Genomic DNA, 25,442 nt, shown 5'->3' with positions numbered 1-25,442 from the left:
GAAGCGCTTGTATGCTTGATTACATATGTATTTCTATAGGCTTGTCTGTGTGTGTGTGTGTGTGTGTGTGTGTGTGTGTGTGTGCGTGCGTGCGTGCGTGCGTGCGTGCGTGCGTGCGTGCGTGCGTGCGTGCGTGCGTGCTTTTTGATTTTTAATACATGTGTCTGATTGTGCTTGTGTGTTTGTGTGTGTATTGCAATGCTCTCTGCGTAGTAAACATAGACACAGCACAGCCAACCCATGTCACAGTCTCTTTGTGCGACACAATAGGCCTGTGTTGGAGACAATGGTGCTTCTGTCTGCTTTATTGAGTCTTAAGTAAATCCCATTTGGTCTTGAAGGGTGTGTGTGAGAGAGGAAGAGATAGAGAGAAAGTATGCATGTGTATTCTGTATCTGTGTCTACTGTATATTATACATGTTTATATATATATATGTGTGTGTGTGTGTGTGTGTGTGTGTGTTTGTGTTTGTGTGCATGATGCAAGTGTCTCACATTTCCAGCAGAAACAAACTTTAACTGTATGTGTGTATATTTTAATGACAGTCTGGTTCCATCAGTGTAGTTTGTAGTGAAACAGCAGTACTGAGCACAACAGCGAGAGAGAGAGAGAGGGGGAGGGGGGGGGGGGGGGGGGGGGGGGGGGGCACAGTCTCCCCTGCTGTCACGCCTGCTATATTTAGTCCGCCTGGCCTGTTGCTCTGGACTTGGATACCAGCTCACTGGGGCGAGCGAGCTTCCACACATAGCAAGACCACAGAGAGAGGGAGAGAGAAATGGAAGGAGGAGGGAAACACAGATGGACTGACAGACAGACTTCCTGTAATGTCTAAAAATATTATGTGTGTACATGCAGTAGCAGAAGAAAATCAGTGTGTAAAGCGTGTATGCAGAAAGAGGCTCACACACACACACACACACACACACACACACACACACACACACACACACACACACACACACACACACACACACACACACACACAATTTAAACCCATTTAAATTATACAGTGAAGACAAATCACCTACAAGTGGAAGAGACCTTAACAAACAGTAAGAGATGCATGAATAATTAAAGGAGCATGACACCAATTTTACACATGAATATTACTCATCATGGACAGTAAAGCCTGTGAAAATAGTTTTGTCTTCCGTGGAGCTGCAGAGAAGCTTTCTGAAGTCAGAGAATATGACTAATGATTCATCAGGGTTTGATGAACTTAAAAAGATAAAGGAAAAGCCTGCGTTACATACATGGGGGTGTGAGTGCAGTGAGGGTCCAATAAAAAAGTGTGTGAAATTTTGTTTTGGACATTTTGGTTTGGTGTGTGCAGGCATTGTGTGTTAATAATAGTAAAATAATGATGATAATGATAATAATAATAATAATAATGATACACTCAACCATGAATGTACTCCAATTTTCATTATTGTCTCAGAGCAGTGAGCCTTCATTACCCAAACTGCAGGTCTAAACCTCGTCTGACGCACTCTGATGATGTCAACACATTCCCAAACTGAGCATTATTGAAGCTGCTCAGGGGGGGTTGCAGTACCAAAGACACACAGTTGGGAGCAAGCGGGGGAGTATATGCTAAGACATGCTGTGCATAGAGAGTAATGCCAACGCATAATGACGTACAGTCACTCACACACAAAAATACATCTCTGGTACTGTTTAGTGATGAAATCCTCGGGCGTATTACATAGGGGAGGCTGAGCATCGGGGTAGCAATCACAGCGTAGCGCTATGGAACGTAATTAGTTCAAATAGAATTAGTTGTTCACTCTGGCTATAGCCATGGGAACTGTGCTTCTAAAGTTTCTAATTATCTGGCTCTGGCTTTAAAAGCAGCACCACCGCATTGCCTATCTGTAGCCGGTGAAATCTAGCTCACAGTAATGAGTTCGGAGGAGGAGGTTTAATTCCACACTCTCAGATGAGGGTAATGAGCCTCACCTACAGAAAGGCGGTCAGGGGTCTGATCAGGGAGAAACAGGAAGGGCTAGAAAGCGAACGCTCCAGATGTGTACACTGTATACCAAGTCTTAAAGTGACTATTAATTATATATCAAAAGATACGCCGAACACAGATAAGATGGGAACGACTGCAGCTGTGTGAGGAGCAGGGAGAAATCAGCCACCCCGCCCTGTTTCTTAACCTCAGATGATGCAAAACCGTCCCAGGATCAGCCGCAAAGAACCATCTCACCGTCTTGACTGCGGCTGATGTAAGACACAGCACACACAATCCCCCATGATGCATTGCACTTCAGGGGCTGAGACCTCAGCTTGGCACAACCAAACATGCTGGGATGTTGCCAGGCAACGTGACGTCCACAAAGATATACGTCTATCTCTATGATTTCCCCTGGACTGAGCTTGTGTGTGTGTGTGTGTGTGTGTGTGTCTGTGTGACAGAGAGAGACAGTGAGTGAGTGTGTAGAGGGTTTTAGCAGAGGAACAAAAGGTCCTTTTTGACTGCCTTTCTTTAAAATTAAATCCTGCTAAAATGAAGCCTCACTCCTTTCAAATAAGAAGACCTGATTAGAGCAGCAGGTAAACACAGCAACCTGGCTCTGTAACTTGAGTGAACAGAAGAGTTAAACCTTGGTTACATCAGCTTGTTACTTTGGCTTTTTAAAAAATGTATTCTGTGGCACATTTTTTTAAAATTTACCACTATTTATTTATTTGAGAATTTACAGATGTAAAAGATATAATCTCTACACAGACATTCACATACATGTATACGATCACATTTAGATCTACAGGACCTATAGACACATATACAAGGCAGGAAGCAAGATGTATATTATGTATGCACCTTTACTGAGCTGGCACCTTAATCAGGTTGTTCACATGTAACCGTGCTCACCCGCAGGCTACAGTTGACCCTTTACACCAGGCTGAGACATCGTTTCTGGGAGACCTTGTTTACCTGTTCAGGCCCTCGAGCTTCATGTCTGGAGGTCTTTTTTTTGTCTCTTCTCTGCACAGACAGCACACCTATGCACATATCAACGTGACGGCACATGAACTCTCACACGCGCTCCAACACATCCTTAACACCGCAGCTCACCAGCAATTAAATACTCTGCTCGTGGCTCCTTTTCCTTAATCCAGCTATAAGAGGCAAGCACAGGCACCGATCTCACCGTTGATGTTTCACAGAGAGGGAGGGGGAAGCTTCTCCTACCAGCATCTAGCAAATAAGCCTAGAACTTGCATTAGGTGTTGTTAGCATCACGCTGCGTCGACATGCCTGTGTGTGAGAGACAGTTTGTGTGTCAGAGAGGGTGAGAGACAGAGAGTGCGTGTGAAAGAGTGTAAGAGACCGTGTGTATGGAATGAAGGAAGCCAGAACAAACACATCAGCAGAAGAAAAAGAAGAAGAGGAACAGGAGGAAGTAGAAGAAGGAGGCGGGTGTCTTGGGGATGACAGGCCACATGAGAGAAGCGTCTGTTTGGGAAGTGGAATGAAGTTGAAAGCGGAGGGAAAAAAAAAAAATGCCGCCAATTCTGAGCGTAATTTCCTGTGATGTCAAAGTTGGCAGACGGAGAGGAAAAGGAATTTGAAGGAAACATTAGTGTTTGATGTGAAAAGAGGGGAGGGGTGATGGAGTGGGAGAAAGAGCAGGAGGAAAAAAAAAGATATCTTGGGAAATGAAAGAGGGAGAGAGAGAGAAAAAGGAAGGAGTGTGTGCATGTGTGCGCACGTGTGTGTGTGTGTGTGTGTGTGTGTGTGTGTGTGTGTGTGTGTGTGTGTGTGTGTGTGTGTGTGTGTGTGTGTGTGTGTGTGTGTGTGTAGGGGGGTTGAATGTGTCAATGAGTCAGGCAGAAACCATTACCAGTGTTGGCTGTTTGTTCCTCACACACTGGGCCAACTTGATAGAAGCCAAGCATTTAAAGTTAAGTGGAAATGTGGCTGACCTGCTGCCTGTTCATTCCACACAAACCACGATGCCCGTTCACGAGCCCTCTGCCCTGCCAGGTTTGTGCACCTTTTATATCAAGTCCCACTCTTTTTTAAAGATGATTTTTTTCCCCAGACATCATGGGCAACAGCTGCGCACATTCCTAATTAATAAGCAGCACACTAAGATGGCTCTCCTTTGTTTATTCACTTCATGAGTCTAATTTATAAAATGAAACAACATGTTTTACAGTGTTTTTTCAGAACAGCTGAAACCACTAAACTGAAACCAGTGCAGAGCAGCTGACAGCTAAACTTTTTATTGCTTGTAGAAAATACTTGTAGACACTCGATAAAGCTTTTATTAGAATTAAATATACAGTATATCTTCTGTCTTGTGGTATAGTAACTAAACTTTTTTAGCATGCTGAAGTTGGAAAAGCACAGGTGTAAAATATCAAATTAATGATCACTGTATTCCATTTAGCTGCTTTGGTCAAAAGTTGCTGTGAACATGGCCTATTACAGATAATACTGTAAGTAATCCATAAGGACCAGTAGGAATTATGATTTTTTTTTGCCTACTGCTTTCATATTTGCACTGCCCTCTATTTCACTGTTTTTAATTGTAAACATCATATTAATTAACTAAGTGTAAGCCACTTGAGATATGTTGTAAACATTAACTGGCAAGTTCTCACGTGCTGATTGAACTCTTAATTAGTGCCTTATTAAAAGCGGGCGTGCTGAAAGGTCGGTCAGTTTAACCTAAAAACGAACAGACGGCATCATCATAAACTGTTAGGCATATTGTATTTTGTGACTAATTAGAGGGATGGAGATCTGGACCAACCATAGTTGTTTTGAGAAGCCCACATCTTCTTGATGGCAAGTAGGTTTGATTCTTCTATTGATAAAAAGAGATAACAGAGGAGAATAGAAGATGGGAGGAGACAGGGGAAGAGAGTAAAAGGGGTTTAGTGGCTAGTTCAGCTAATGAGGCTCCCATTCTCCCATTTTCCTGGTTAGGTAGCTGGTAAAAGATCGTCTTCAGAAATGTGTCTGTAAAACTTGACCTCAGCTCTTTTACTTAACCCTTAGATGCATGACCTACCGATACCTACACTCTTCCATGAGTGGGGTCAAAAATGACCCCAATTAGAATGAATGCGTTTTATGCTGTAAACTTAAGAAATTTATTTCATTTTGGTTAAAGATGATGATTTGTATTATATTTTGGTCAACAAAAGGATTATTTCATGTTTGACAAGCTCATTTATCACTTTTTTATAACATTTTTATCCCAGCTTTTAAAAAGGTCAAAAACGGTTAACATCCAAAAAGTATCCCAATTAGAATCAATGCATTTAATGCAATATTATAACACAAGAATGATTTCATGTTTTCCATGCTAACACAACTTCAACATTCATTGTTTGTGTATCCGTCTGTATGTCTATGCATGTACACACACACGTCTTCTTTCTTCTCACTGTGAGCAGCTGTTACAAACTACTTGTTTCTGGCTGTGAGCACTGCACACAGAGTCACTGCATTTCCAGCAACTATTGGTGGCTTTGCACACATCTTACACCTCTTTCTCTTCTGTTGGCTCTGTCATAACCCTAACCATCATAGTGAGAGTCTGCTTCTCTACACAACAAATACAGTAATGTTAGCTATCTAGTTAGCTAGTGTTAGCTTACTAGAAAGTAATTTGATAATAATAATTATAATAATAATAAAAATAGGTTCGATTTATATAGCACCTTTCACATATCCAAGGACGCTTTACAATTTGATGATGATAACACAACACTATATCACACAAAAATCATGTATGTGGAAATTAAGTTCATATTTTATAACAGCATATATATAGGTATAAAAATGATGATAATACTTGTACTAATAATACATGTATGTTGCTGTGAAAAAATAATCTTTAGGGGTGGTGAGACTGCTGGCATTAGATGTATGGATCGACAGTAAATATACCTGACAGTCACAGTTGATAAAAATCAAAGGTTCCTAGGGTTAACCCTTGAAATTCCATAGAAAATGATTGGGGTCATTTTTGACCCCACGTATGGAAGAGTGTGGTACTGATACAAAAAATGCAATTACTTAAAAAATATAACAATTAGATACAAATCCAAATGGCCTCGTGTCAAAGACAACCTATTTGAGGAATACATGGAAGATTAAACGATACAAATTTAAAATTACAAAGATATCGCAAAAAAACAACTGCTGGGGTCATTTTTGACCCCACTTATGCATCTAAGGGTTAACCCTCCTCATCTTACCATGAAGATGGTAAGATGATGTAGGAACTCCCTCTTTAAATTAAAGTTACTGTTCATGTTCCTAATATAAAGGAAGGGTCGTCCCAGCACAGAATTCACTATCACTCTCAGGTCTGAGGTGTTTTCTCATGTTGGGAAGGTTCAGGTTACATCTACACAGTTTGTAAACACAGGACAAAAAGTTTTAATTATTTTTAGTGGAGAAACACAAAAACTGTTTTTTTTAACTTCAACAATGCATGTGTAGTTTATATGTTCAAATACTGAACGGGTTTTTAAGTTTCCATTAAAACGAAAAGCTGTAAAAATCCTTGTCTGTCCAAACATCATCTTGTCAGCTATCGACTTCAGGGAGTTAGATGGGTAATTTACGACATTGATTGAGCTTAGGCAGGGGGTTCCTCACCGGTGGGGAGAGTGAGGGCCACTTGGAAGCACTTAGGGGCCCCGGGTGCTGGGGTTGTCTCTGGGGTTAATGCAGCCAGCGCTGCTGGCTCTGACGGATGGCTGGGAAGCCCCAATAAATCAGCCCCTCTGCCAGGAAAGATGGAGGGAGAGGAGGGGCGGGGGTACAAAGGGGAACACTCCAGCCTCGTCACACCCCTCATTTTTTGAAAGGCTCTTGAAACCTCGGAGGCTCGCTGTTCAAAGTCCACATCTCATCCATGCAGATACACACCCACACAACACACACTTCCATCCACGCTGTTTCCTCCTCAACTCCAGTCCTGCACTCCATGCCAACCCATGGGACCCTGAGCATTTTCACCTCACATTTAAAGAAGACATTAGAGGAGAGAGAGAAAGAAAGGAAGGTGGAGTTAGAAGAGGAGAGAGGAAAGGACTGAAAGAAAGGAAGACAACGAAAGGCTGATTAATTAAGGGTTCCTCTCTGGTTACAGAATAGATGAAGTTTCAGGATCAATTAATTAGCAAGCTAGCCTACGCATGTCAATGGCTCTAATAGCCTGCTCTCATTTGTAACTTTTATTACCCTGCTGCTGTGGAGTGGCTCTCAGCCAATCAGACGCCACGGGGAGACAATGCTACGTGGCCATTAACTGGAAAGGGGGAGAGAAAACCCCTCCCATTTCACAGACTGGTTGAAGTGATGCTATCAATTATATCAATGCACATTGTGTATACACTAGGCCTAACATAAGGGAAGATATCCAAACCCAGAGGGGGCCGCTATGTTTTTTTTTTGTCCACTCAGGACAGGAAGGGCATACACTCTCACACTCTCATTAATAAAACTACATCATGATATGCAGTGGGGTCCAAAAGTCTGAGACCACAAGTAGGAAAGTGGTCTCAGACTTTTAGACCCCACTATATATGATAGGAGCCAGTAGATTATGATTTTCATGTGAGCCATTAGTTAAATTACAAAACCAGCTGTCTGCTCTGCCTTGCTGTTGCATTAGTTGTATGAGCAGCAGACTCCATCATTCTCACTCACTCAGGCAGGTGAATTGATGTTGGAATTTAATATAATTTAGTGTTGAATGCAGGCAAGCGGTGTAAAACGTCACAAACGGCATGTTTTTGAAAGATCCAGGCTCGGCGCTCTGTGTCTGCGGAGCTCTGTCTATTGATAAGATAAAAGAGCAGAGAGATGAAAGAGAAGCGAAACGAAGGGAGCGAGGAAGAGAGAGGAAAGAAAGGGATGCTTTACGTCTTTGCCGAGTTACAAGGGGATTAGTCCCCGCTCTAATTGGCTCACCGAGAATTCATCTGAGTTTTCATCCAGATTACAGATAGATTTATTTATTTATTTTTTTTTTGCATAGGTCAAGTCTGCTCCAGCATCTCAGTTTCTGTGCTTCATTTGTAGAAAAAGAGAGAAGTGAGGAGACGTGACACACCGTCAACATTTGAAAACGGATCTGAGAAGACATGGAATGGCACGATCAAGGTGTTACCCAATTTCAGCCGCTGTATATTCCTCACATCGATCTAGTCGGTGATAGAAGAAGAGAGAAGAGAAGATGAAGACAGTTATATACACTCTATCCATCTATCAAAGTATATCTAACATATGCTATTGACTTGAATATAGGTTGATCTGAGTTTTACAGATCACCCTGCTTTTATAATACCAGTTTTTTCAAGATAAAAGTCAAGAACAAGTCTTCTTAAAGAATTAAACAAACTTCATCCCCAAATATTTTTTAATTCCATTTCACCATTTCAAGAAAATCCAGATTAATCAGTGGATTAGTGTCAACCAAGTATCATCTTTAGTCTTGGAAGCTGTTGTGCAGTTACTGTCAGGTATCTACTTTTTTTTTTTTTTTTTTTGGTCTGGAGAAAGAAATAGAGACAGAGAGCTAAAAGTGTTGATTTTTTTAAGTGTAAAACATCATCCATATTCAGGCTAGTACATATAGATTTATGGCGCTTATGGGTCAGGATTGTGCCATATTCACTTGAATGAGAAGTAACCAAAAGCTGTAGAGAAGCTCATAGAATATCAAGGCTTGCTCACAAGCACTTCAGCACGGATTGACGTCAGCGAGGTGATGACTCAGGAAAGGCACGATACAAACACATGTGCGAGTCGCTGATCCTTCCGAAGGTGTCAAGGACAACATAAGCCTACCTGCCCGGTAACCGTTTCACTCCATTATCCTCATGCGATTCATCTCTGACACACCGTACGGTATCGGCACTGACCTGAAGCAACTTGACAATTCGTTGTGTCGCTGTGATTTAACGCAGCCGCTGCAACCAAGAAAGACAGCCTCCCAGCAGGGGATGTTAAATATGAGTATAATCTCCTGTGCTGATGTCGACCGCTAATGGTGAAAAAGCATGTTTCAACTAGAAGCCCCACCACCACCACCACCTTCCCCCCTCCCTTCAGATGTAATTGACATGACTCCTACACAAGTTCGAGCCTGTCATCACAGCAAGCTGTGAAAAAAAATGAGCCAATCCGCCGTGAGCCGAAATGATTGATCTGAAAGACGTTTTAGGTCTATTTTGCTCATGAATTGTGTTGTTTACATGTGTGACAAGCCTTCTTTCCTTCTTTGTAATTTGATGATGATTATTTTCTAGCAAGATGGAAGCTACTTTTCAATATATCCAATGTTAAGTAGCCATTTTTCCCCACTAAATTTTCCCTGTAAACACCACAGATAATGTAACACATTCAGTGTTAAGAAGCATTCCAGTTGATCATTGATCTATTTACCCATCTTTCTCACATTCTTCTCTCTGGGAAAGCCTGCTACAACTCCTTCAGTATCAGCAGCTGAACACTTTTCCCTCCCTCCCTCCCTCTCTTGCTCCCTCTCTCATTCAGATCCATTTTTGACCCCTCAATGAATCACATTTGCTTTTTTTCCTTCTTCCCTCTCCCTCTTTCTCAATTTCCCCTCTCTCTTCTGTCTGTCTTGGCCTCAGATTGGGGTCAGGAGTTTAGTAGGGGAAAAACATTTGGAGCCGGTGGCACGGGGCCCAGAGCCTCTCGCAAAAAGAATAAAATAAAATAAATAAATCGCTGTTCACACACACATTACAGAGAGCATTAACCTGCCCTGCTCTGCCTCTCCAAATGTCTCCATTACAGCTCTGCCTGGAAACACACAGCCACCGCTCATCGCGGCCAGCCAGCAATAAAAAAAAACACAAGCGATGTGCAGCCTCTTTGTTTTTTAGTTGTTTTTTCTTCTTCAATTGATGCGAGCAGAAACAGAGAATTAGAGGGGGGGGGGGGGGGGGGGGGGGTAAAGAAAGACAGACAGGGGCCAGAGTGCAACATTTGGCAGTCTTCAGAAAGGGATTTGTGATGAAAGTATAGAAAAACACGCCTGTGTAGCTATCAGTCGATGGCTGCCGACGTGCTCGCTTTTCGCTCGCCGTCAGCGCAATGTTGATGTTATCACCGGGTCGATAAGTCACCATCTTTGAATACACGAGCTCGTGTTTTCATTTTGGGATAAAAACCTTGCAGCATGTGGGAAAAAATTGGATCTCGACGCGCTTCATACTAAAAAAATAGCAGCAAATTGAGCTGTTATTCCTCTCCATCTGCATGGGACTGTGTTGCCTATATTTCTGTATTAGGTTTTTGGCTTGATAACCTCTGCCTCGTGTCCGTTAGCAGTGTGTAAGTTCAGTTTAATGGCATATCATGACTGAGAATCCCGTATATATCACTCCTCCTGTCCTTCACTCTTTCTGCGCCGCTCTCGTTCTCTCGCTCCCTCCAAGGGCAGCTCATTCCTTGAGGTGTCAAGGGCCTCCCGATGTATGAGGAGGGGGAGGAGCGAAAGAGAGATCAAAGAGAGAGCACCGTCACCTTGGGGTAAGAGATTTGAGGACGGTGACGAGCACGGTGATGCATCACCTCTTCTTTCCCTCTTCCCCACTTTATGTTTAATCATGAGCCTGTTGATGCTGATCCTTCCCCTCAGATGCCTCGCATTTAATTAAGGGACTCACCTTCGCCTGCGATGGTGCTCCCGTTTCGTTCTCCATACGAGAGATGAGCAGACGCGGTATTGGCCCGCTGTATGAGCATCTGATCTTATCCCCACACTGAGGTGAAGAAGCTGGTTGATGTGTTTTGTTCTTGAGTGTAATAATAAGCTCTTGTCAGCAGTGTAAAAGAACTAATGTGCACATTTGGATGTCTACTTTATATGTTGTAAAACTGGGAGAATGGATATTTATATTACCAGTGACAGACTTCAACAACAGCACACATGCCCTGTGTTATTAGACCGGAACAAAGTGGTCCCTTTTTAGCTGTCATCAATGCAGTTGGAAAGTGTCTGCAGCATCTTTAACAGTAATACTATGGTTCAAACATCTTAACACGAGCTACATTAAAAAGTCTATTGAATTTAGTATAAAGCGCCTTTTTTCTCATCCATTTACAAAATGATTTCATGTTGGTTAAAGGATTGAAAAGATTATAAAAGAGACAACTTTGCAGGATGCATTATCATACTTAAGTACATCACTTCTCAAGCTGTCTGTTATATTCATAGACATTAGATATGCCATGATTACTACTTTCAAGCATCTAAGGTTAAATGTATGTATATGCAAATCAAGGCCTGGAAATGTGTGAGTATTTGTCCACATTAGTTTCATAGTTATGGCTGAGAAAACAATACCAGGCAGTTGACTCACAGGTAGACAGGATTGAATACAATTTTCCCACAGAACTTATCTGATTTTTTTTTTTTTTTAAATATTGTTCTGCTGAAAAACAGCACAACTTGAACGGGTAGATCGCTCATGAATGAAAGCTTTGTCCTCAACAATGAAAACAAGGAACAATGAAAGACGTCCCTGTTGTATTATTATCATACATCATTGACTTCATGCAGTTAGTTTGGAAATGTTGCATCGGCAAGGGAAAGAATTAATCAGACGTCGTAGTGGAAGTTTATAGAAGATCCTTCGAATTTAATTAGAAAAAATGTGATTTGTTGGTTTTGTGTTACTTTGTCAGTAACTATTTTAAACTTTTGTTTGTTTTTTTCTCACTTTTTTTTTATAGGCAGAGATTGAAAGGTGTGATAGATCATATGACGTAGCGCAGAAGCAGTAGGTCAACTAAAAAACATTATAGTTGGATCATTTTAAATTAAAAAGCTTTGGCAAATAAGCTTGACAAAAAAAAAGATGAGCCAACTGCCACAGCTTTCAGAGTTATTTTGATACTGCTGTACTTTTTTATTCTTTTGACTGACAGATCTGTCAACACTGCCATTTCTACCTTGCTGTTTCCCTGCTGTGCTCCCTTGCTGAAATTTCCTTTGATTATCTGCCTTTAAGTTCACTGTTAGATTATTTGAACTGCTCGAGTCTGAATGTGAACAAAAATCTAGGTTTCATTTTTTTGCATTCTATTTAGAAATGTACATAGTGTAAATAATGTGTAATATGTTTTTTGCATATTCCCATCCATCCATTCAGTGATGCTGTGACTAAACTCGATGACTGCAATTCTATTTTAAGCATTTCAGGAAGCATTTTAGTAGGTATTCTAAGCCTGCGGTTAAATCCTGTTACCATCTTGGCCTCTCGATGACCTTTAAAACACCTTACATCAGTAATGTTGCACCCAAAACAGCTAGAGGCATGTTGAAGAAGACTTATTGCTGCTTGTAAAAAAAAATATATAAAAGAGAAACGACTGCCAACAGGACAAACACACCTAACTTGCTTTAACAAGTTCTTGATCAATATCTGTCCTTGGATGATTAAATCAAAGCAGTAAGATAAAACTGAGATATGTTTATCTTGGTGCCAAGTTGTGTAATAAAATTTGGAGGAGATTATAGTAAAAATGTCACTTTAAATCAATGACATTGGGCATTTAGAGTAATTTATGCTAATATTAGCATCGCATTTATATGGTATTACACCATCAGTTACTTTGCAGCGTGTAAATATATAGTGCAAACAGTGTATTATACCCTTCCTTATCATCAATGTGCCTTCAGTCATTGCAGAGATGCTGGATTATTTTTTGCTATTATTTTTATTAACGGGCCTGTTTGGTCAATTACACCTATATGTATCAGAGGTGTCAAATCATGTGCCATACAGGGACAACAACAATGCATTTTTTAATTCTAGCAAAATTACAAAAGAGCTGTGCCCCACTGGTATACTACATACTAATTGGAGAAAAATAAAACAATTGCAGATGGTGGTGCGGGAGGATAGCATGTACTGTTATTATGAAGTATGGAAATAAGGGGCACACAACAGGTGATTTCAGTGATCAGCTCGTCCTTTCTGATTGGAGACACACAAGTCAGTGAAACCCAAGCACACTAACATATGATTTGACATCACTGGCATATTATTTAAGTGCAAAGCTGTTAAGTGCATGATCCTGTCACTGTTCTGCATGCTTCTCTCCCCACAACGCGCCCTGCATCAGCCTCACTAGCCCTGCCTTGCTCCTATTATTCCCTCCCAGCCAATCAGCTCCTTACCTGTTCTCTAGTCACCTGCTCTCTGTTCCCTCGTTAGCTCAGTTGTTTTTAAGTCCTGTTGTTCAGTTCAGTCTTTGTCGGCTCGTCTGTTTGGTTCAGCTTTGTCAGCCTGTACTCCCGAGTCCTGTTCCTGGGTGGTGAACTAAATATTAAATCTTCATTTCCTGTTGTCTGCTGTCTCCTGAATTTGGGTCCAGCTGCTCAGCTGCTCCATGTCCCAACTACATGCTAATTTATCACAGTATTTACTAAATCCTCATCTTTATTGTAGGCTATTTTCTGTAGCTGGTTTACATGAAATCTTAATACTGATTTCAACAAACACATGCAATGTTGGATGTCAATTGACATTCAGCAACAGCACACTGAATAAATCAAGCATTTAAAAAAAAATATGCATACATCATTTTTTTAAGGTTACTTACATTTGTAGTGTGAACCACACTTTAAGCTCAAAACCTGCCTAAGATTATGTAGAGCAGAAGTGGGATGCAGCTAATGATTCTCATTTCTGGTCCAACCAGCTCATTAATGCTCATTAATTAATGACCTTCATCTGGTGTTCCAGGTGTCAATCTAAGCAGTTGCATCTTCAGTATCTACCTGTCTATTTTTTTCCCTCTCTCTATCCTGCCTCTCATATTTGTTCCTCATATTATGCACTTTATGATCCACTTAAAAAAATCTGACTCTTTCACACTTTCTTCCTCTCTTTATTCTTCCTCATCACTATTTCACAGTATCCCCGTCTGTCTCTCCTCTGAGGCTCTTGTTTCCTCTGCTTCTCTTTTACACTTGTCTTGCCCCTTTTCTCTTCACATATCTCTCTGTCTGCATCACCGTCTTTATCTGTCTCTCTCTGTCTTTATCATGTGAGAAATCGCTTTATCCATCCCTTTAAGTATCTCCGTCACTCTGTAACACCCCTCCTCTATCTCCCTTCTGCCTATCTCTCCATCTCTGTCTCTCTAAACATCTTTGTTTGCCGTCGTCTCTGCATCTGTTCACATGATTGTAGCGTTTTCTTTCTCTTCTGTTTTTTCTTTCTTCGTCAACTCTTCTGACTTCGCGTTAGTTGCGACCCTTTCTATCTCCTTTTTTTATTTAAGCTGACACCTCTGTGGTCTGTAGTGGCCACCTAGCATGATAGCATACTAATGTGTTGCCTGTGTGTGCGTGTGTGCCTGTCATGCCTGCCAGGGTGTACGTCTGTGTGTGTGTGTGTGTGTGTGTGTGTGTGTGTGTGTGTTTACGGTCGGGGGGGGGGGGGGCTGCTGGCTCTGCTGGCTCTGCTGGCTCTGCTTAGCACTCTGGTTGGCTGAGTCCATCTGTCACTCAAAACGGGCGACCTGTGGTCCCAGTCGCCAGCCAACCGTATCGCCACTTCTACAGAATTATGAAAATTCCTGTCTATTGCTCATTGGCCCAATTGAATTACAAGCAGCGCCTTGTTCCGTGCAAGGCTTTTAAACGGCTGATTTGAGGAACACAAATGCATGCATGCACACACACACACACACACACACACACACACACACACACACACACACACACACACACACACAAACACACACCACTGCCTTGGATTGGGGTTAGTATAGCTATTTATTTTCTCCATTTGCAGAGCAGGAAGATACCGTCTGCCTTTTCACAGGGCTCTTGTTTTGATAGATTTTTGATTGAGTTCTTCTCAGTGTTTGCGTGCGTGTGTTTGTGTCTTTGTATCTTAATATGCCGCCAAGGCTTTTGTTTTCATCACACTGTTTCTGCAGTTTATGGTGAATTATTTGCTTCACAGGATGTCTATTCTGCGTCATTTCTCCCTACAGCACTTCACATCTGTTGTCATTTCATTAGACATTTATTTGACACCGTGTGCCTGCCAAGACACTCCGGATAAATCACACTGTTATTTTGTCTGCTTGCACACACCTGAGTGGAAGGAAAAAGGTGGTCTTATTTTCTACTTCCAGCGGTTATTTTTATTGGTATAAGCAGCGGCGCAGCAAGTCTGTTTATCACTGAACATTTTCTCAGTCAAAGAGAATCAAGTTTCAGTGAACTGGTGTGTACTCAGTAGGTAGGCTACAGTACATGCATACAGTCTGCCACAGCGATCAAACAGTAGCTGCATATGAATGACTCTTTCTTCCCTCCCAAAGCCACTGTGACAGGTTTCCACTTGTTAGACCTTTAGTCTGCCTGCTGTCTCTGTAGCTATTTGACTTGACTGACTGGTGGCCCTTTTTTTCATTTGTTTTTGCGTCTGTCTTTTTGTTCGCTTACCTCATTGCCTGTCTACGTCCTTGCATATCAGTTGGTCTCTCCTCCTGATTACACTAAAAAGTAACATTTTTCAATGGTACCCTTGTAATAAACATTCATCATAAAATAGCCAGAGGCAGCTTGAAAAGGAGCTAGATGTGATCAAGGAGGAGAAAATAAAACCAAAATTCAGGACAACATGGAACCATGTTTGACCATAATAACAGCTGCCCCTTGTTATACTGTAGTTTTTAAACAAGTATCATTCTCTTCAGTTCTGCATTGTCCTAAATGTCCCTCAGGCAGTTACTGAACTGTTGCAGGAAGAGTAATGTTAACTGATCTACTGTGGACTGCTCATTATTTGTTATTAGCCACCCACCGTCTCCCTCTTTCACCTACCAAGGGTAACCTCTAATATTTCAAGGAGGTGTCTTATGTTCGTGTCCATTTTACCATCATGCAGCAGCACCAAGTGTGTAAACAGATTTGCTGTTGCATGCACTAGGACGTATAGTGGGGCTTATGTATAGAAATGGAAAGGTGATGTTTTTATTTACCTTGTCATGTAAATGTATATTGATGCAGTGGAGTAAGGGGAGGTATATAGAAAAGGTATGGCTTGTAATTATAGGCCTGAAGCAAGAAGGCCTATTAGAAAGAGACGTTAAAATCCTTCTAGTCCATACTAATTATGATCTATAGAAAAGAATAGGAAAAATAATATGACATTACATAATGAGCTCCACACAATTATTTTTACCCATCCAGTCGGTCTTTACATCCTTACCGAGAGCAAAGAGAGACAGCAGACGTAACATTGGTGTGTTCTAGCTTTCTTGTTCCAGCACGCTTGCTAACTGCTTCCCAGGTGTATTTTCACATACAAAAATCTCAGCAAATGAAACCAGCAATTTTAAGGACAACAGAAACTAGTGTAGTTTATCATTTATTCATTAGCCTTTTCATGCTTTGTAACCAGGTTATTTATAGCACCAAGAGGCTTTTTTTTTTTTTTTGGGGGGGGGGGGGCACAAACCTAAAGAGCTGTTCTCTATTAACCCTTTTTTTTTGTGTGTGTGTTTTGTCTGAGTCTCTTGCCTCCGTCTATCTGTTCTGTTCCTCTGTCTATCCGTCACTGTCTGCCCGGATCTGTCTGTCTGCCCGTCATTGTGTTTGTCGGAGAAAGGAACCCACCCACGGTTGTCTGGTCTCGATCTCCATGGCGACCTAATCCTCACCAATCCCAGAACAGTAGTGTTCCAGTTGAGACATACAGTGTTACACCAGCCTGCCATCACTGATCACTGGATAGAGTTGCCTCTGCTTTATCGGAGTGGCTTTGATCCAGTTGTGTGTGTGTATAACAGAGAGAGAGAAAGAGAGAGAGAGAGCGCATTTGTTTGTCTTTCTTATTTTAACAATCCCTACACACAGACAAGTTGAATTCATGTGTATTCATTTGAATATATTGGTATGTTAGTATGTATGTGTGTGTGTGTGTGTGTGTGTGTGTGTGTGTGTGTGTGTATGTGTGTGTGTGTGCGTATGAGTGTGTGTGTTGCACTGGCTGGCAGTAATGAATCTAGTGGTGCTGTTGGCATGAGCAGGGCCATGCTATTAACCTCTCTGCCAGCTAGACTGATCTCACCCTGTCTGTCTGTATCATTGGCCTAATGACACACTCTCACACTCTGAGCACAACACACACACACACACACACACACACACACACACACACACACACAGACACGCACACAAACCTGTCCTTTCTAATCAAATTTCCATTGAAGTGAAAAGTATTCTACATTGTCCAATCATCTCTATTCAGAGCGTCAAAAAGCTCCAGCCAGTGTCGAGATTTCTTTTCTCTTTTTTTTTAAACCACCCACTCAAAGAAACTTACTCTTCAAAACTGGTTCAAATGTATTAATCTCCACTGGCCCTCTATGGCCTGATCAGATTTTACTATATTTTACACCAGATTAGACATCAGTTTCAACAGGGCTTTTATGAGCAGGTTTTCTTGCTAATAACAGTCACAGTAAAACTCTGGATGTGTGCTCTTTGCTTTTGATCTGACAAGGCCGTAGTGTAGTAACTACGTCATGCCGGAGTCCCCTATAACACAGTCGATCCGTATATAAATCACTCTTGAGTTTGAGAGACTTTTCTTCTTTGCCAAAGCTGCCAAAGAAGATTTAAAGGGACATTTCAAAGTTTAACTCGGGGGGGCCGAATAGCAGGTGGACGACCGATGGAACGATGAGCTTTCTCGCGTGCCGCAAATTACGGCCTAATGGTGCCACATTAAATGAGTTTGCGGCAGCGCTGTTGGCCGTCATCTCAAACGATGGAATAAAAAAAGCAACATGACATGAAGGGGAAAAAATATGACATGAAAAGTGCTGTCGTATTGCTTCACCAGCAGTCGTAAATGTTGTTTAATAGTCTGTCTAGGACTGGGCTTTTGTGTGTGTGTGTGTGTGTGCGTGCATGTGCATGTCTGTGAGAAAACCCCAGCCTCCATAGGAAATCCTTGGAGGAGTGAGAAGCACCTGGCACTGTCTGTAGTCATAACAAACGACAAGGAGGGATTAAGACTACATTTGTATTGGTGCCAGCTTGTTACACACACACTCCCCTGTTCACATTCTCTCTCATAACTGCCGTGTAATGCAGCAACGGCACTTGGCGTGGCTTCGCCCTTTTGCGAGAGAGTTTTTTAACTGCGCTGCTCTGGAATGCCCCCGGCTCATCCATGTGTCCCTCATTAGGGTTACGGCCTGGGACGGGCTCGCAGTAATATCCAACACACCTCATCCCATCTGTGAGCTGACCGAGACGGAGATAATGTAGAGAGGAGGATGCATTTGGCAAGCCAGAGGACATAAAGTTAGAGTTCTCCGCAGTATGAGTTCATTAGGCTGAGAGAGGACTGCTGAGAGATGGGTGTCAGCCTGGTCTGAGCTAAATTAAGACGCTTTAGCCGAGGGACAATCAGATTAATTGGAAAGTGGGTAGAAGCCCGTTGATGTAGGCCCGTATGGGTTGCTTTTGTTTATATTTTTCTAAATTGTGAGTTTAAGGACTCTCTGACTTTTATGAGATCGACTGCTATAGTATGTCAACTGGCACTTGCTGTGATTGGCTACTAGTAACTGCACCTGATAACCTCTCTCTGCATTGCTTTCGACTAAAAAATGAAAGTTTTGCTTCAACCTCAGATTTGACCTTATCAGTCACCCCATTAACCATTGTGTCATTGGTTGTTTCAGCAGGTGGCGCCGTATGGCCAGCAGGGGATGGGGGGCTACAGCCAGCAGCAGCAGCAGCAGCAGCAGCCGGGGCAGCAGGGAACCCCTCCGTATTTCAGCCCCCCTCAGCAGACCCCTCCAGGCCCAACCCAGAGCCCCTACCTACAGCCACGACCACCCCCACAACAGGTACCGACACATACACACATCACTTTCATACCCAGATACACACTGTGCTGTTTCCTGTGTGGGGGGGAAAAATTGGCAAGACATTCAGCTGTAACCAATCCTGAAATTCAGATGTCTCATAAAGTCCCCTTTACATGATGTGAGCAAAAAATGGGAATAATTAGCGTAACTCAATAAGTATATGAATAACTAACTCAGTTTGGCATAGATACACAGATGTCACTTATCAGACATAACATCAAGAATCTTGAATATCAGCATTGGATTTTTTTCCATGGATTGTATCTCAATATTCTAATGGTGCTGAGATTGGAGAGAAGGGATACACTCTGTGTGTGTGTGTGTGTGTGTGTGTGTGTGTGTGTGTGTGTGTGTGTGTGTGTGTGTGTGTGTGTGTGTGTGTGTGTGTGTGTGAATGATAGCAAAGTGTGTCAGTGGTCCAGCATGCCTGGTGTATGGATCCCATTAGTCATGAGAGGTCGTTTAGGTAAATCTCAACCTCTGTGTTTCTGTATATTTTCATGTTCTCTCCCTTTCTCAGCACACACACACACACACACACACACACACACACATACACACACACACACACACACACACACACACACACACACACACACACACACACACACACACACACAAGTTGTTTACAGAAACAGAACATTTGAATGCAATACCAAATTTATAGGTTGGGCAGTCATGGCATATAAACACATACTGTGCATTTCCTGTGCACACAAACCCGCCAGTGCAAAAAAAACGATCCTCAGCACAACAAAGGGCCTGTTCCAAACATATGGATCGAGACTCGTCCTGCCAAGTTTCAGCCTGATGTTCTGTAGAAGTTTTCCATTGGGAAACTGGGTTCAAGCAGTTGTTTCTGAGTTGAGTGAAGGCTGCCCATGTGTTTCCCATCCACTCTTGCAGCCAGAGAGATCTATCAGCCTGCGTGGAGTGACTCTGGCTAACAGCCCTGCCTGGACCAGAACAGAGCAGAACAAAATGGAGCAGGGAGAAAGAACAGAAACGAGACGCGAGAGATTACAGCAGAACCCGGACAGGAAAGAATAGATCAGACAGGACAGGGGAGGTAAGAAGAAGACAGGATGAAGCAAAGCAGGCAGGGCAAGACAGATGAGTGAAGTATTTCCATTTTGTGCAACTTTGTGTTCCTATTACTCTTCATTTCAGACTGAAAAGTTTGACATTTTGTTGTGCATGGTCCATATAAGCAGTTAAATATGATGCATTGATATGGATTAACTAGATGCACTTCAATGTTTACCTAGATTGCTGCCAAATAAGCAATAGCCTGCAGTTTCAATAAAGATGTCCACATATATACAAGAGATCATTGTACACAATATTACATACAAGGCAGCCTTTTTTCTTACAATTAAATATTATTTGGGCAAAGAACACTGTATTGGAAGCTAGTAGTTCACTCATTTGAAAAGATTTATTTAGTATCTGCATAAGTTGATGTCATTTGGCCGTAATGTAGTTGTATCTGTCAAAGTAGTTATACTGTGATTTACTGAGATGTAGTTAAACCTTCCTTTAGACAGCATTGAATATTGAGCACAACAAGACAAATAGCCAAGCAAAAAGCCATTGTGAACACAAAAGCAGGTTGTCAAAAAAGGAAATCGTTAGTCTTAGCATAGTAATTTTCATACTGAGTGAACATTTCAGCCGGCGTGGCTTTTGTCTCACACTGGAAAACCAAAAAAACAACAACAAAAAAACAAAACAAAACACACACAAAAAAACACTTACTTGTTTCCTCACTTAACATGCTCAAACACACCGACTCTGCAGCTTACTGAACAAACATTATTCACTCTAACTAGGAGAGGCTGAGATCCATGGCCAGGTTGACATTTTGTGACAGTAATGGTGTGTTTTCATCATCGCTGATGATGTGGGAGCAATTGACCCACGCTGACATTTATACACCAGGTAGTTCTGCTTGAGCATTCTGATTGGCCAAAGCCCCATTTCACCTGTGTTGATTGGTCTCACGCTGGTTGCCATGCCAACTTCTGTGGCGACCAGGGAGCTGGTTTCCTTTTGTTTTTCATTCTGTTATGCATGTGCGCTACTTTAAGCGAAAATGTTTCAATCAACACACGCGCTTGTTAGCGCTGCATAAAAGCCACAATACCTTCAGCAGCCTTTACATCAATGTTGCATCCTGCTGTCCTTGCCTGTAATCAAGAAAACCTTCCTATGTGTTAAATCTTCATGCAGTAGCATTTTATGTTCCAGCAACACAGCAGGCAATGTGTTGACACCTTCTTGTTACAGTATATCTGTCATCAAGCTATAGACCCAACAAAGTCTACTCTTCTATATTGACTAACAAGCTTTCAGCTCCCATTCTTTCACATTACATTTGTATATTTTTGCTCTATATATAAAGGAGCTTTGTCAGGAGGGCCAGCTATGGAAATTTACAGTTAAAGGACGGCTTTCTAACCAGCAGCCCAACTCATCTGAAAGTTCTCAGCTACACCGTTTGACATATGCAAAATCCTGCTCCAAGCACTCAATTTCTTTCAACAGTTCATGTTGTAGTAATTGCTGAAAAAACACAATATTGATCATTAAAAAAACATGACATTTTACACAAAACAAAAACAAGGCTGTGCAGTGGCATTAAGACAAAGTTAATTGTCCATCGATTGAGTGAGAGAGAAATTTAGAGAAAGGAAATAATTTAAGAAAATACCAGAATGAATTTGAATAACAAAGAAAATAGGTCCTTCTCTTTGATTTTGGATCCAAGAGTAAACATACTTGGAAATTGAACTTACATAGTGCACTTGGCCAAGATTACAAATAGAGGATTTGGTGTGCTTTCAGCTTAGTGCTGTATTACTTTCATTTTTCTTTTTTGAGTGAGTGTGCGTCTTTGTATCAATTTTTTTTTTTTTTCTGTGAGTGTGTGTGTGTGTGTGTGTGTGTGTGTGTGTGTGTGTGTGTGTGTGTGTGTGTGTGTGTGTGTGTGTGTGTGTGTGTGTGTGTGTGTGTGTGTGTGTGTGTGTGTAAACTAATCAGCCAAGTGTGCTGCAGCAATTCTGAGCTGTGAAAAGGTCAAACGGTGACCTTTGTCTGTGATTCTGGGCTGAAATGAGACATGATGTGAGCCGCACGGAGCGGATTACACGCACACACACATACACACAATCGCAAGCACACGCCAGATTAGGATGTCATTGTGGTTTTGACCCCTGTTTTTTGACCCTCCATTACTCTGAGAAATCCAAGCTGAAAAGTTCTTTATTTTGTTCTTCCGGCTGTCTCCGCAGTTCCTTTCCCCCCACTCCACTCCCATTAACCCTTAGCCAGAGGACATCCTCCAGTTGATGGAACCATTCCAGCTGCCTTTGACACAGAATTTGCTCTGCAACTGACCGCTATTAGCTGGTTTTGTAACAAATCGAAGTGAAAATGCCGTCTTTCTTTGAGTCTATTGCACTGCTGTGACCTCATCTGATTGCAAGGAGCAGAGCAGGCTAAAAAGACATTTCTAAGACATTAAGGCTGATACGAAAATATAAAAAAACTATAATATCGCATCACAGAAGAAAAAATAAATGTGGATATTTTGCTGGTGGGTTTCTGAGTACTGTGGGTTTTAGATATTTTTAAATTGATGATTTTGAGTTGTGGTTGTCAGATTTATTTTAACTTGATTGAGAAGACTTTTTGACCTTTTACAGTACTTGGCTTATCATTTATATTTGAACATGTCACTTTCCTCCAATTTCTCTTCAATCAATCTCACTGCTGTTAAAATTGCTTTCCTGTATATGGAACAAATATTTAAAAAGCCATAGAATTGGAGCCCCTTCTCTGGGAGGATATTTTCAACAGACCCTATAAATATCATGACCCTAATGTTTTCGGTCTGATTGTTGGCTTCAGTTGCAGTGTGAGACAAATCGCTTAAAAGGATAAAATTGGTGCCCTTTCCTTCTCTTCCTGGCCATATTACACTTGATGCATAACAGATGAAGTGCATGATATTTTGTTACTGTCTAATACTTCCTACCCCATAAAAATGGAAGAGAAAGCTGTAATTTCAAGAATTTGCAGATCATTTTTTATGGCATGTTTGCTTTATTGGGTAGTATACAGCCGAGTGCCACAGGATAGACTGAGGAGAGAGAGAAAGGAGGTGAAATGCACCATTGGCCAGCTGCCAGATTTAAACTCATAATGTTGTCAGAACATGGTACCGGCTTTGATCAGCAATTCCACAGAGCACCCAGTATTTAATTTTCCACGAGAAACAGTGTGTTAAATTTATGTTTGTAGAGTAATTACATGTAACAGAATATAGCCCAGCCCTGTTTTAGTATAATATGAACTATATAGTAAATATGTCACAGAGTGGTATTTGGGTGAGTAGTAGAGTTGTCGGGTTTTGATTCCTACTCTTTGAAGAAGGAAGTCATTCCTTGTGACATTTACTCTCCGCAGTAAAACCCACCTCTCCGCTCTCCCCTGTGAAACTGATCCCACTGGTCGTTTCCTCTATTGGCCTTAACTATTTCCTCTTCCTGTCTGAGAGTAGGCTCTTGGGAGCAGTGCTTTGGCATACAGGAGCTCTCAGCTGATTGGAGGAGACAAGCTCATTTTACAGGGACCTACATGGAAGGAAGCTGATTCATTGGTTTAGAGGTAGCTTAGTGGTGCTCATGGGCACAATATTACATGCCCACCATGTGGTACCCACTAAAAAAACACTAGGACCATTATCAGGCTGGCAGGGCAAGCTTCTAATACTTTAATTTACCCAGAAATGACAAGTAATGCATGCATATCTAACACTGCCATACTGTACCATGCACTGCTGCTTGACAGAGAAAGATGCTCAGAGCACTGGAAGGTTATGCTGGGAAGCTCTGGCATGTGGTTTCTGTCCTCTATCTCCAAAACAGGAGACAAACAGCCCTTTTTTTAAACTTAAACTAATCCAAGCAGTTTTGAAAAATTGTGTTTTTCTTTTGTTTTTTTCGTGTTCTTTAATATGCAGGTGCATCATCTCAGTTTATAATGGAACATTTAGTCTTTTAGTTAAATAACACCTTATTTGAATAGATGTTCTGTTCTGGACTTTCGATCGTATTATACAATTGTCTTCATCCAATGGAGTTGCCCTGTTGTCATGAAATTTTATATACTCAACTCTTTGAGTTTTCTGTGCATTTTAAGGACGTTTGTCAGTGTAAACAAGAAGAGTTACATCATTCTTACTGCGAAGGCTTAAAGACAGAGACAAAGACTGAGAATGTTTTCCAAGGTCAGGAAATATCTTTTAATCTCAAAAGGTATTTTGTTTATTTTCCTTTCTAGTTGCTGTGAGTGTGAAGCTGTTTTCTTTGAGTAAATAATTCTTTGTGATTCACTAGAGGTAACTGTACAAATCATGAGGCTCTAACGTGCATCACCTGGGTCTTTTACCTTTCACTACTTCCAGTGTGTCATTTCCTTTTTCCTGTCTGTCACCCCTCCGCCCCCAACCGGCTGCAGCAGCAGGCCCTTTCCCCCACCCTCCGCCGCCCCCGCTTTTAATCACACCAGGTTAATTAAAAGGCCGTCGAGCCTTTCTGCAGCCTGGCCCCCTGGCTTTATTACCCCCTCGCTGTATACTTGCTCTGCTGCCTCAATCACCATGCTGTCCCTTCACGTGTGCACACACACACACACACACACACACACACACACACACACTCTCACGCGAAAATTGGAGCTCACCTTGGCGACGAGGAGGTGGGGTGGAGGGGAGGTTGAGGGGACGAGACAGAGGAAATGAAAGGCAGGAAGGAGTGTGTGTGTGTGAAGAGAGACAGTGAAAAGCATGTGGTGAAAGTAGAGGAGAAGGTGTGTGTGTGTGTGTGTGTGTGTGTGTGTGTGTGTGTGTGTGTGTGTGTGTGTGTGTGTGTGTGTGTGTGTGTGTGTGTGTGTGTGTGTGTGTGTGTGTGTGTGTGTGCGTGTGGAGGGGGCACGGGGTGTGGGTAGGTGGGGCACCCAAAGTTCAATGTCATTAATTGGTCACCATTTGAATATTAAGTGAAGAACTCTGTTAATTAACGGGATAATAAAAGTGCTGTTGGCTGGAAGGGGGCGGACAGAAAGAGGGAGGGAGCGAGGGATGGAGGGAGGACAGGCTACGGAAATGGAGGGCATATGGCAAGAGAGAGAGAGGGAAAGAGCAGGAGAGGGAGAGAGTGGCTGGTTGCGGGGTGATAAGAGGGAGAGAGAGACGTCCGTGGGTAAAGGTCTGGCAGTGGTAATTTGCGGAGAGCCGCGTTAATTGTCATAACCTTTTAAATGGCAGAGTTTATCGGAGTCCTCTAAATGTCCCCGCGTATCGCCACGGCAACCCTAGGCCTGCCACACTCCGATTGGCTGCTGCTGACGAGCACTTAAGCTTGATGAGTTTTCAGGCAAATTTAAATGATAAAATTAAAAAATACATATACATACATACATATATATGTGTGTGTGTGTGTAAAT

The 25,442-nt window shown here is 41.9% G+C and overlaps 2 protein-coding genes across 2 annotated transcripts in view; both read left to right on the top strand.

Annotated features, from left to right (window-relative positions):
* Nucleotides 1-25,442, top strand: part of LOC134000444 (AT-rich interactive domain-containing protein 1B-like) — a 179,179-nt gene that overhangs the window by 29,167 nt on the left and 124,570 nt on the right. Inside the window, 1 exon segment of the mRNA XM_062439784.1 lies at nucleotides 18,744-18,911. Within this exon segment, the coding sequence (XP_062295768.1) occupies nucleotides 18,744-18,911 (168 nt within the window).
* cln8 (CLN8 transmembrane ER and ERGIC protein) overlaps nucleotides 1-25,442 on the top strand; it is a 157,218-nt gene that overhangs the window by 124,577 nt on the left and 7,199 nt on the right. The gene's annotated exons all lie outside the window — the stretch shown is intronic.

The sequence above is a fragment of the Scomber scombrus genome, chromosome 19, assembly GCF_963691925.1.
Source record: "Scomber scombrus chromosome 19, fScoSco1.1, whole genome shotgun sequence".
Taxonomy (NCBI): domain Eukaryota; kingdom Metazoa; phylum Chordata; class Actinopteri; order Scombriformes; family Scombridae; genus Scomber; species Scomber scombrus.
The sequence above is the reverse complement of the archived record's forward strand: the minus strand, read 5'-3'. Positions and strand labels throughout refer to the sequence as shown.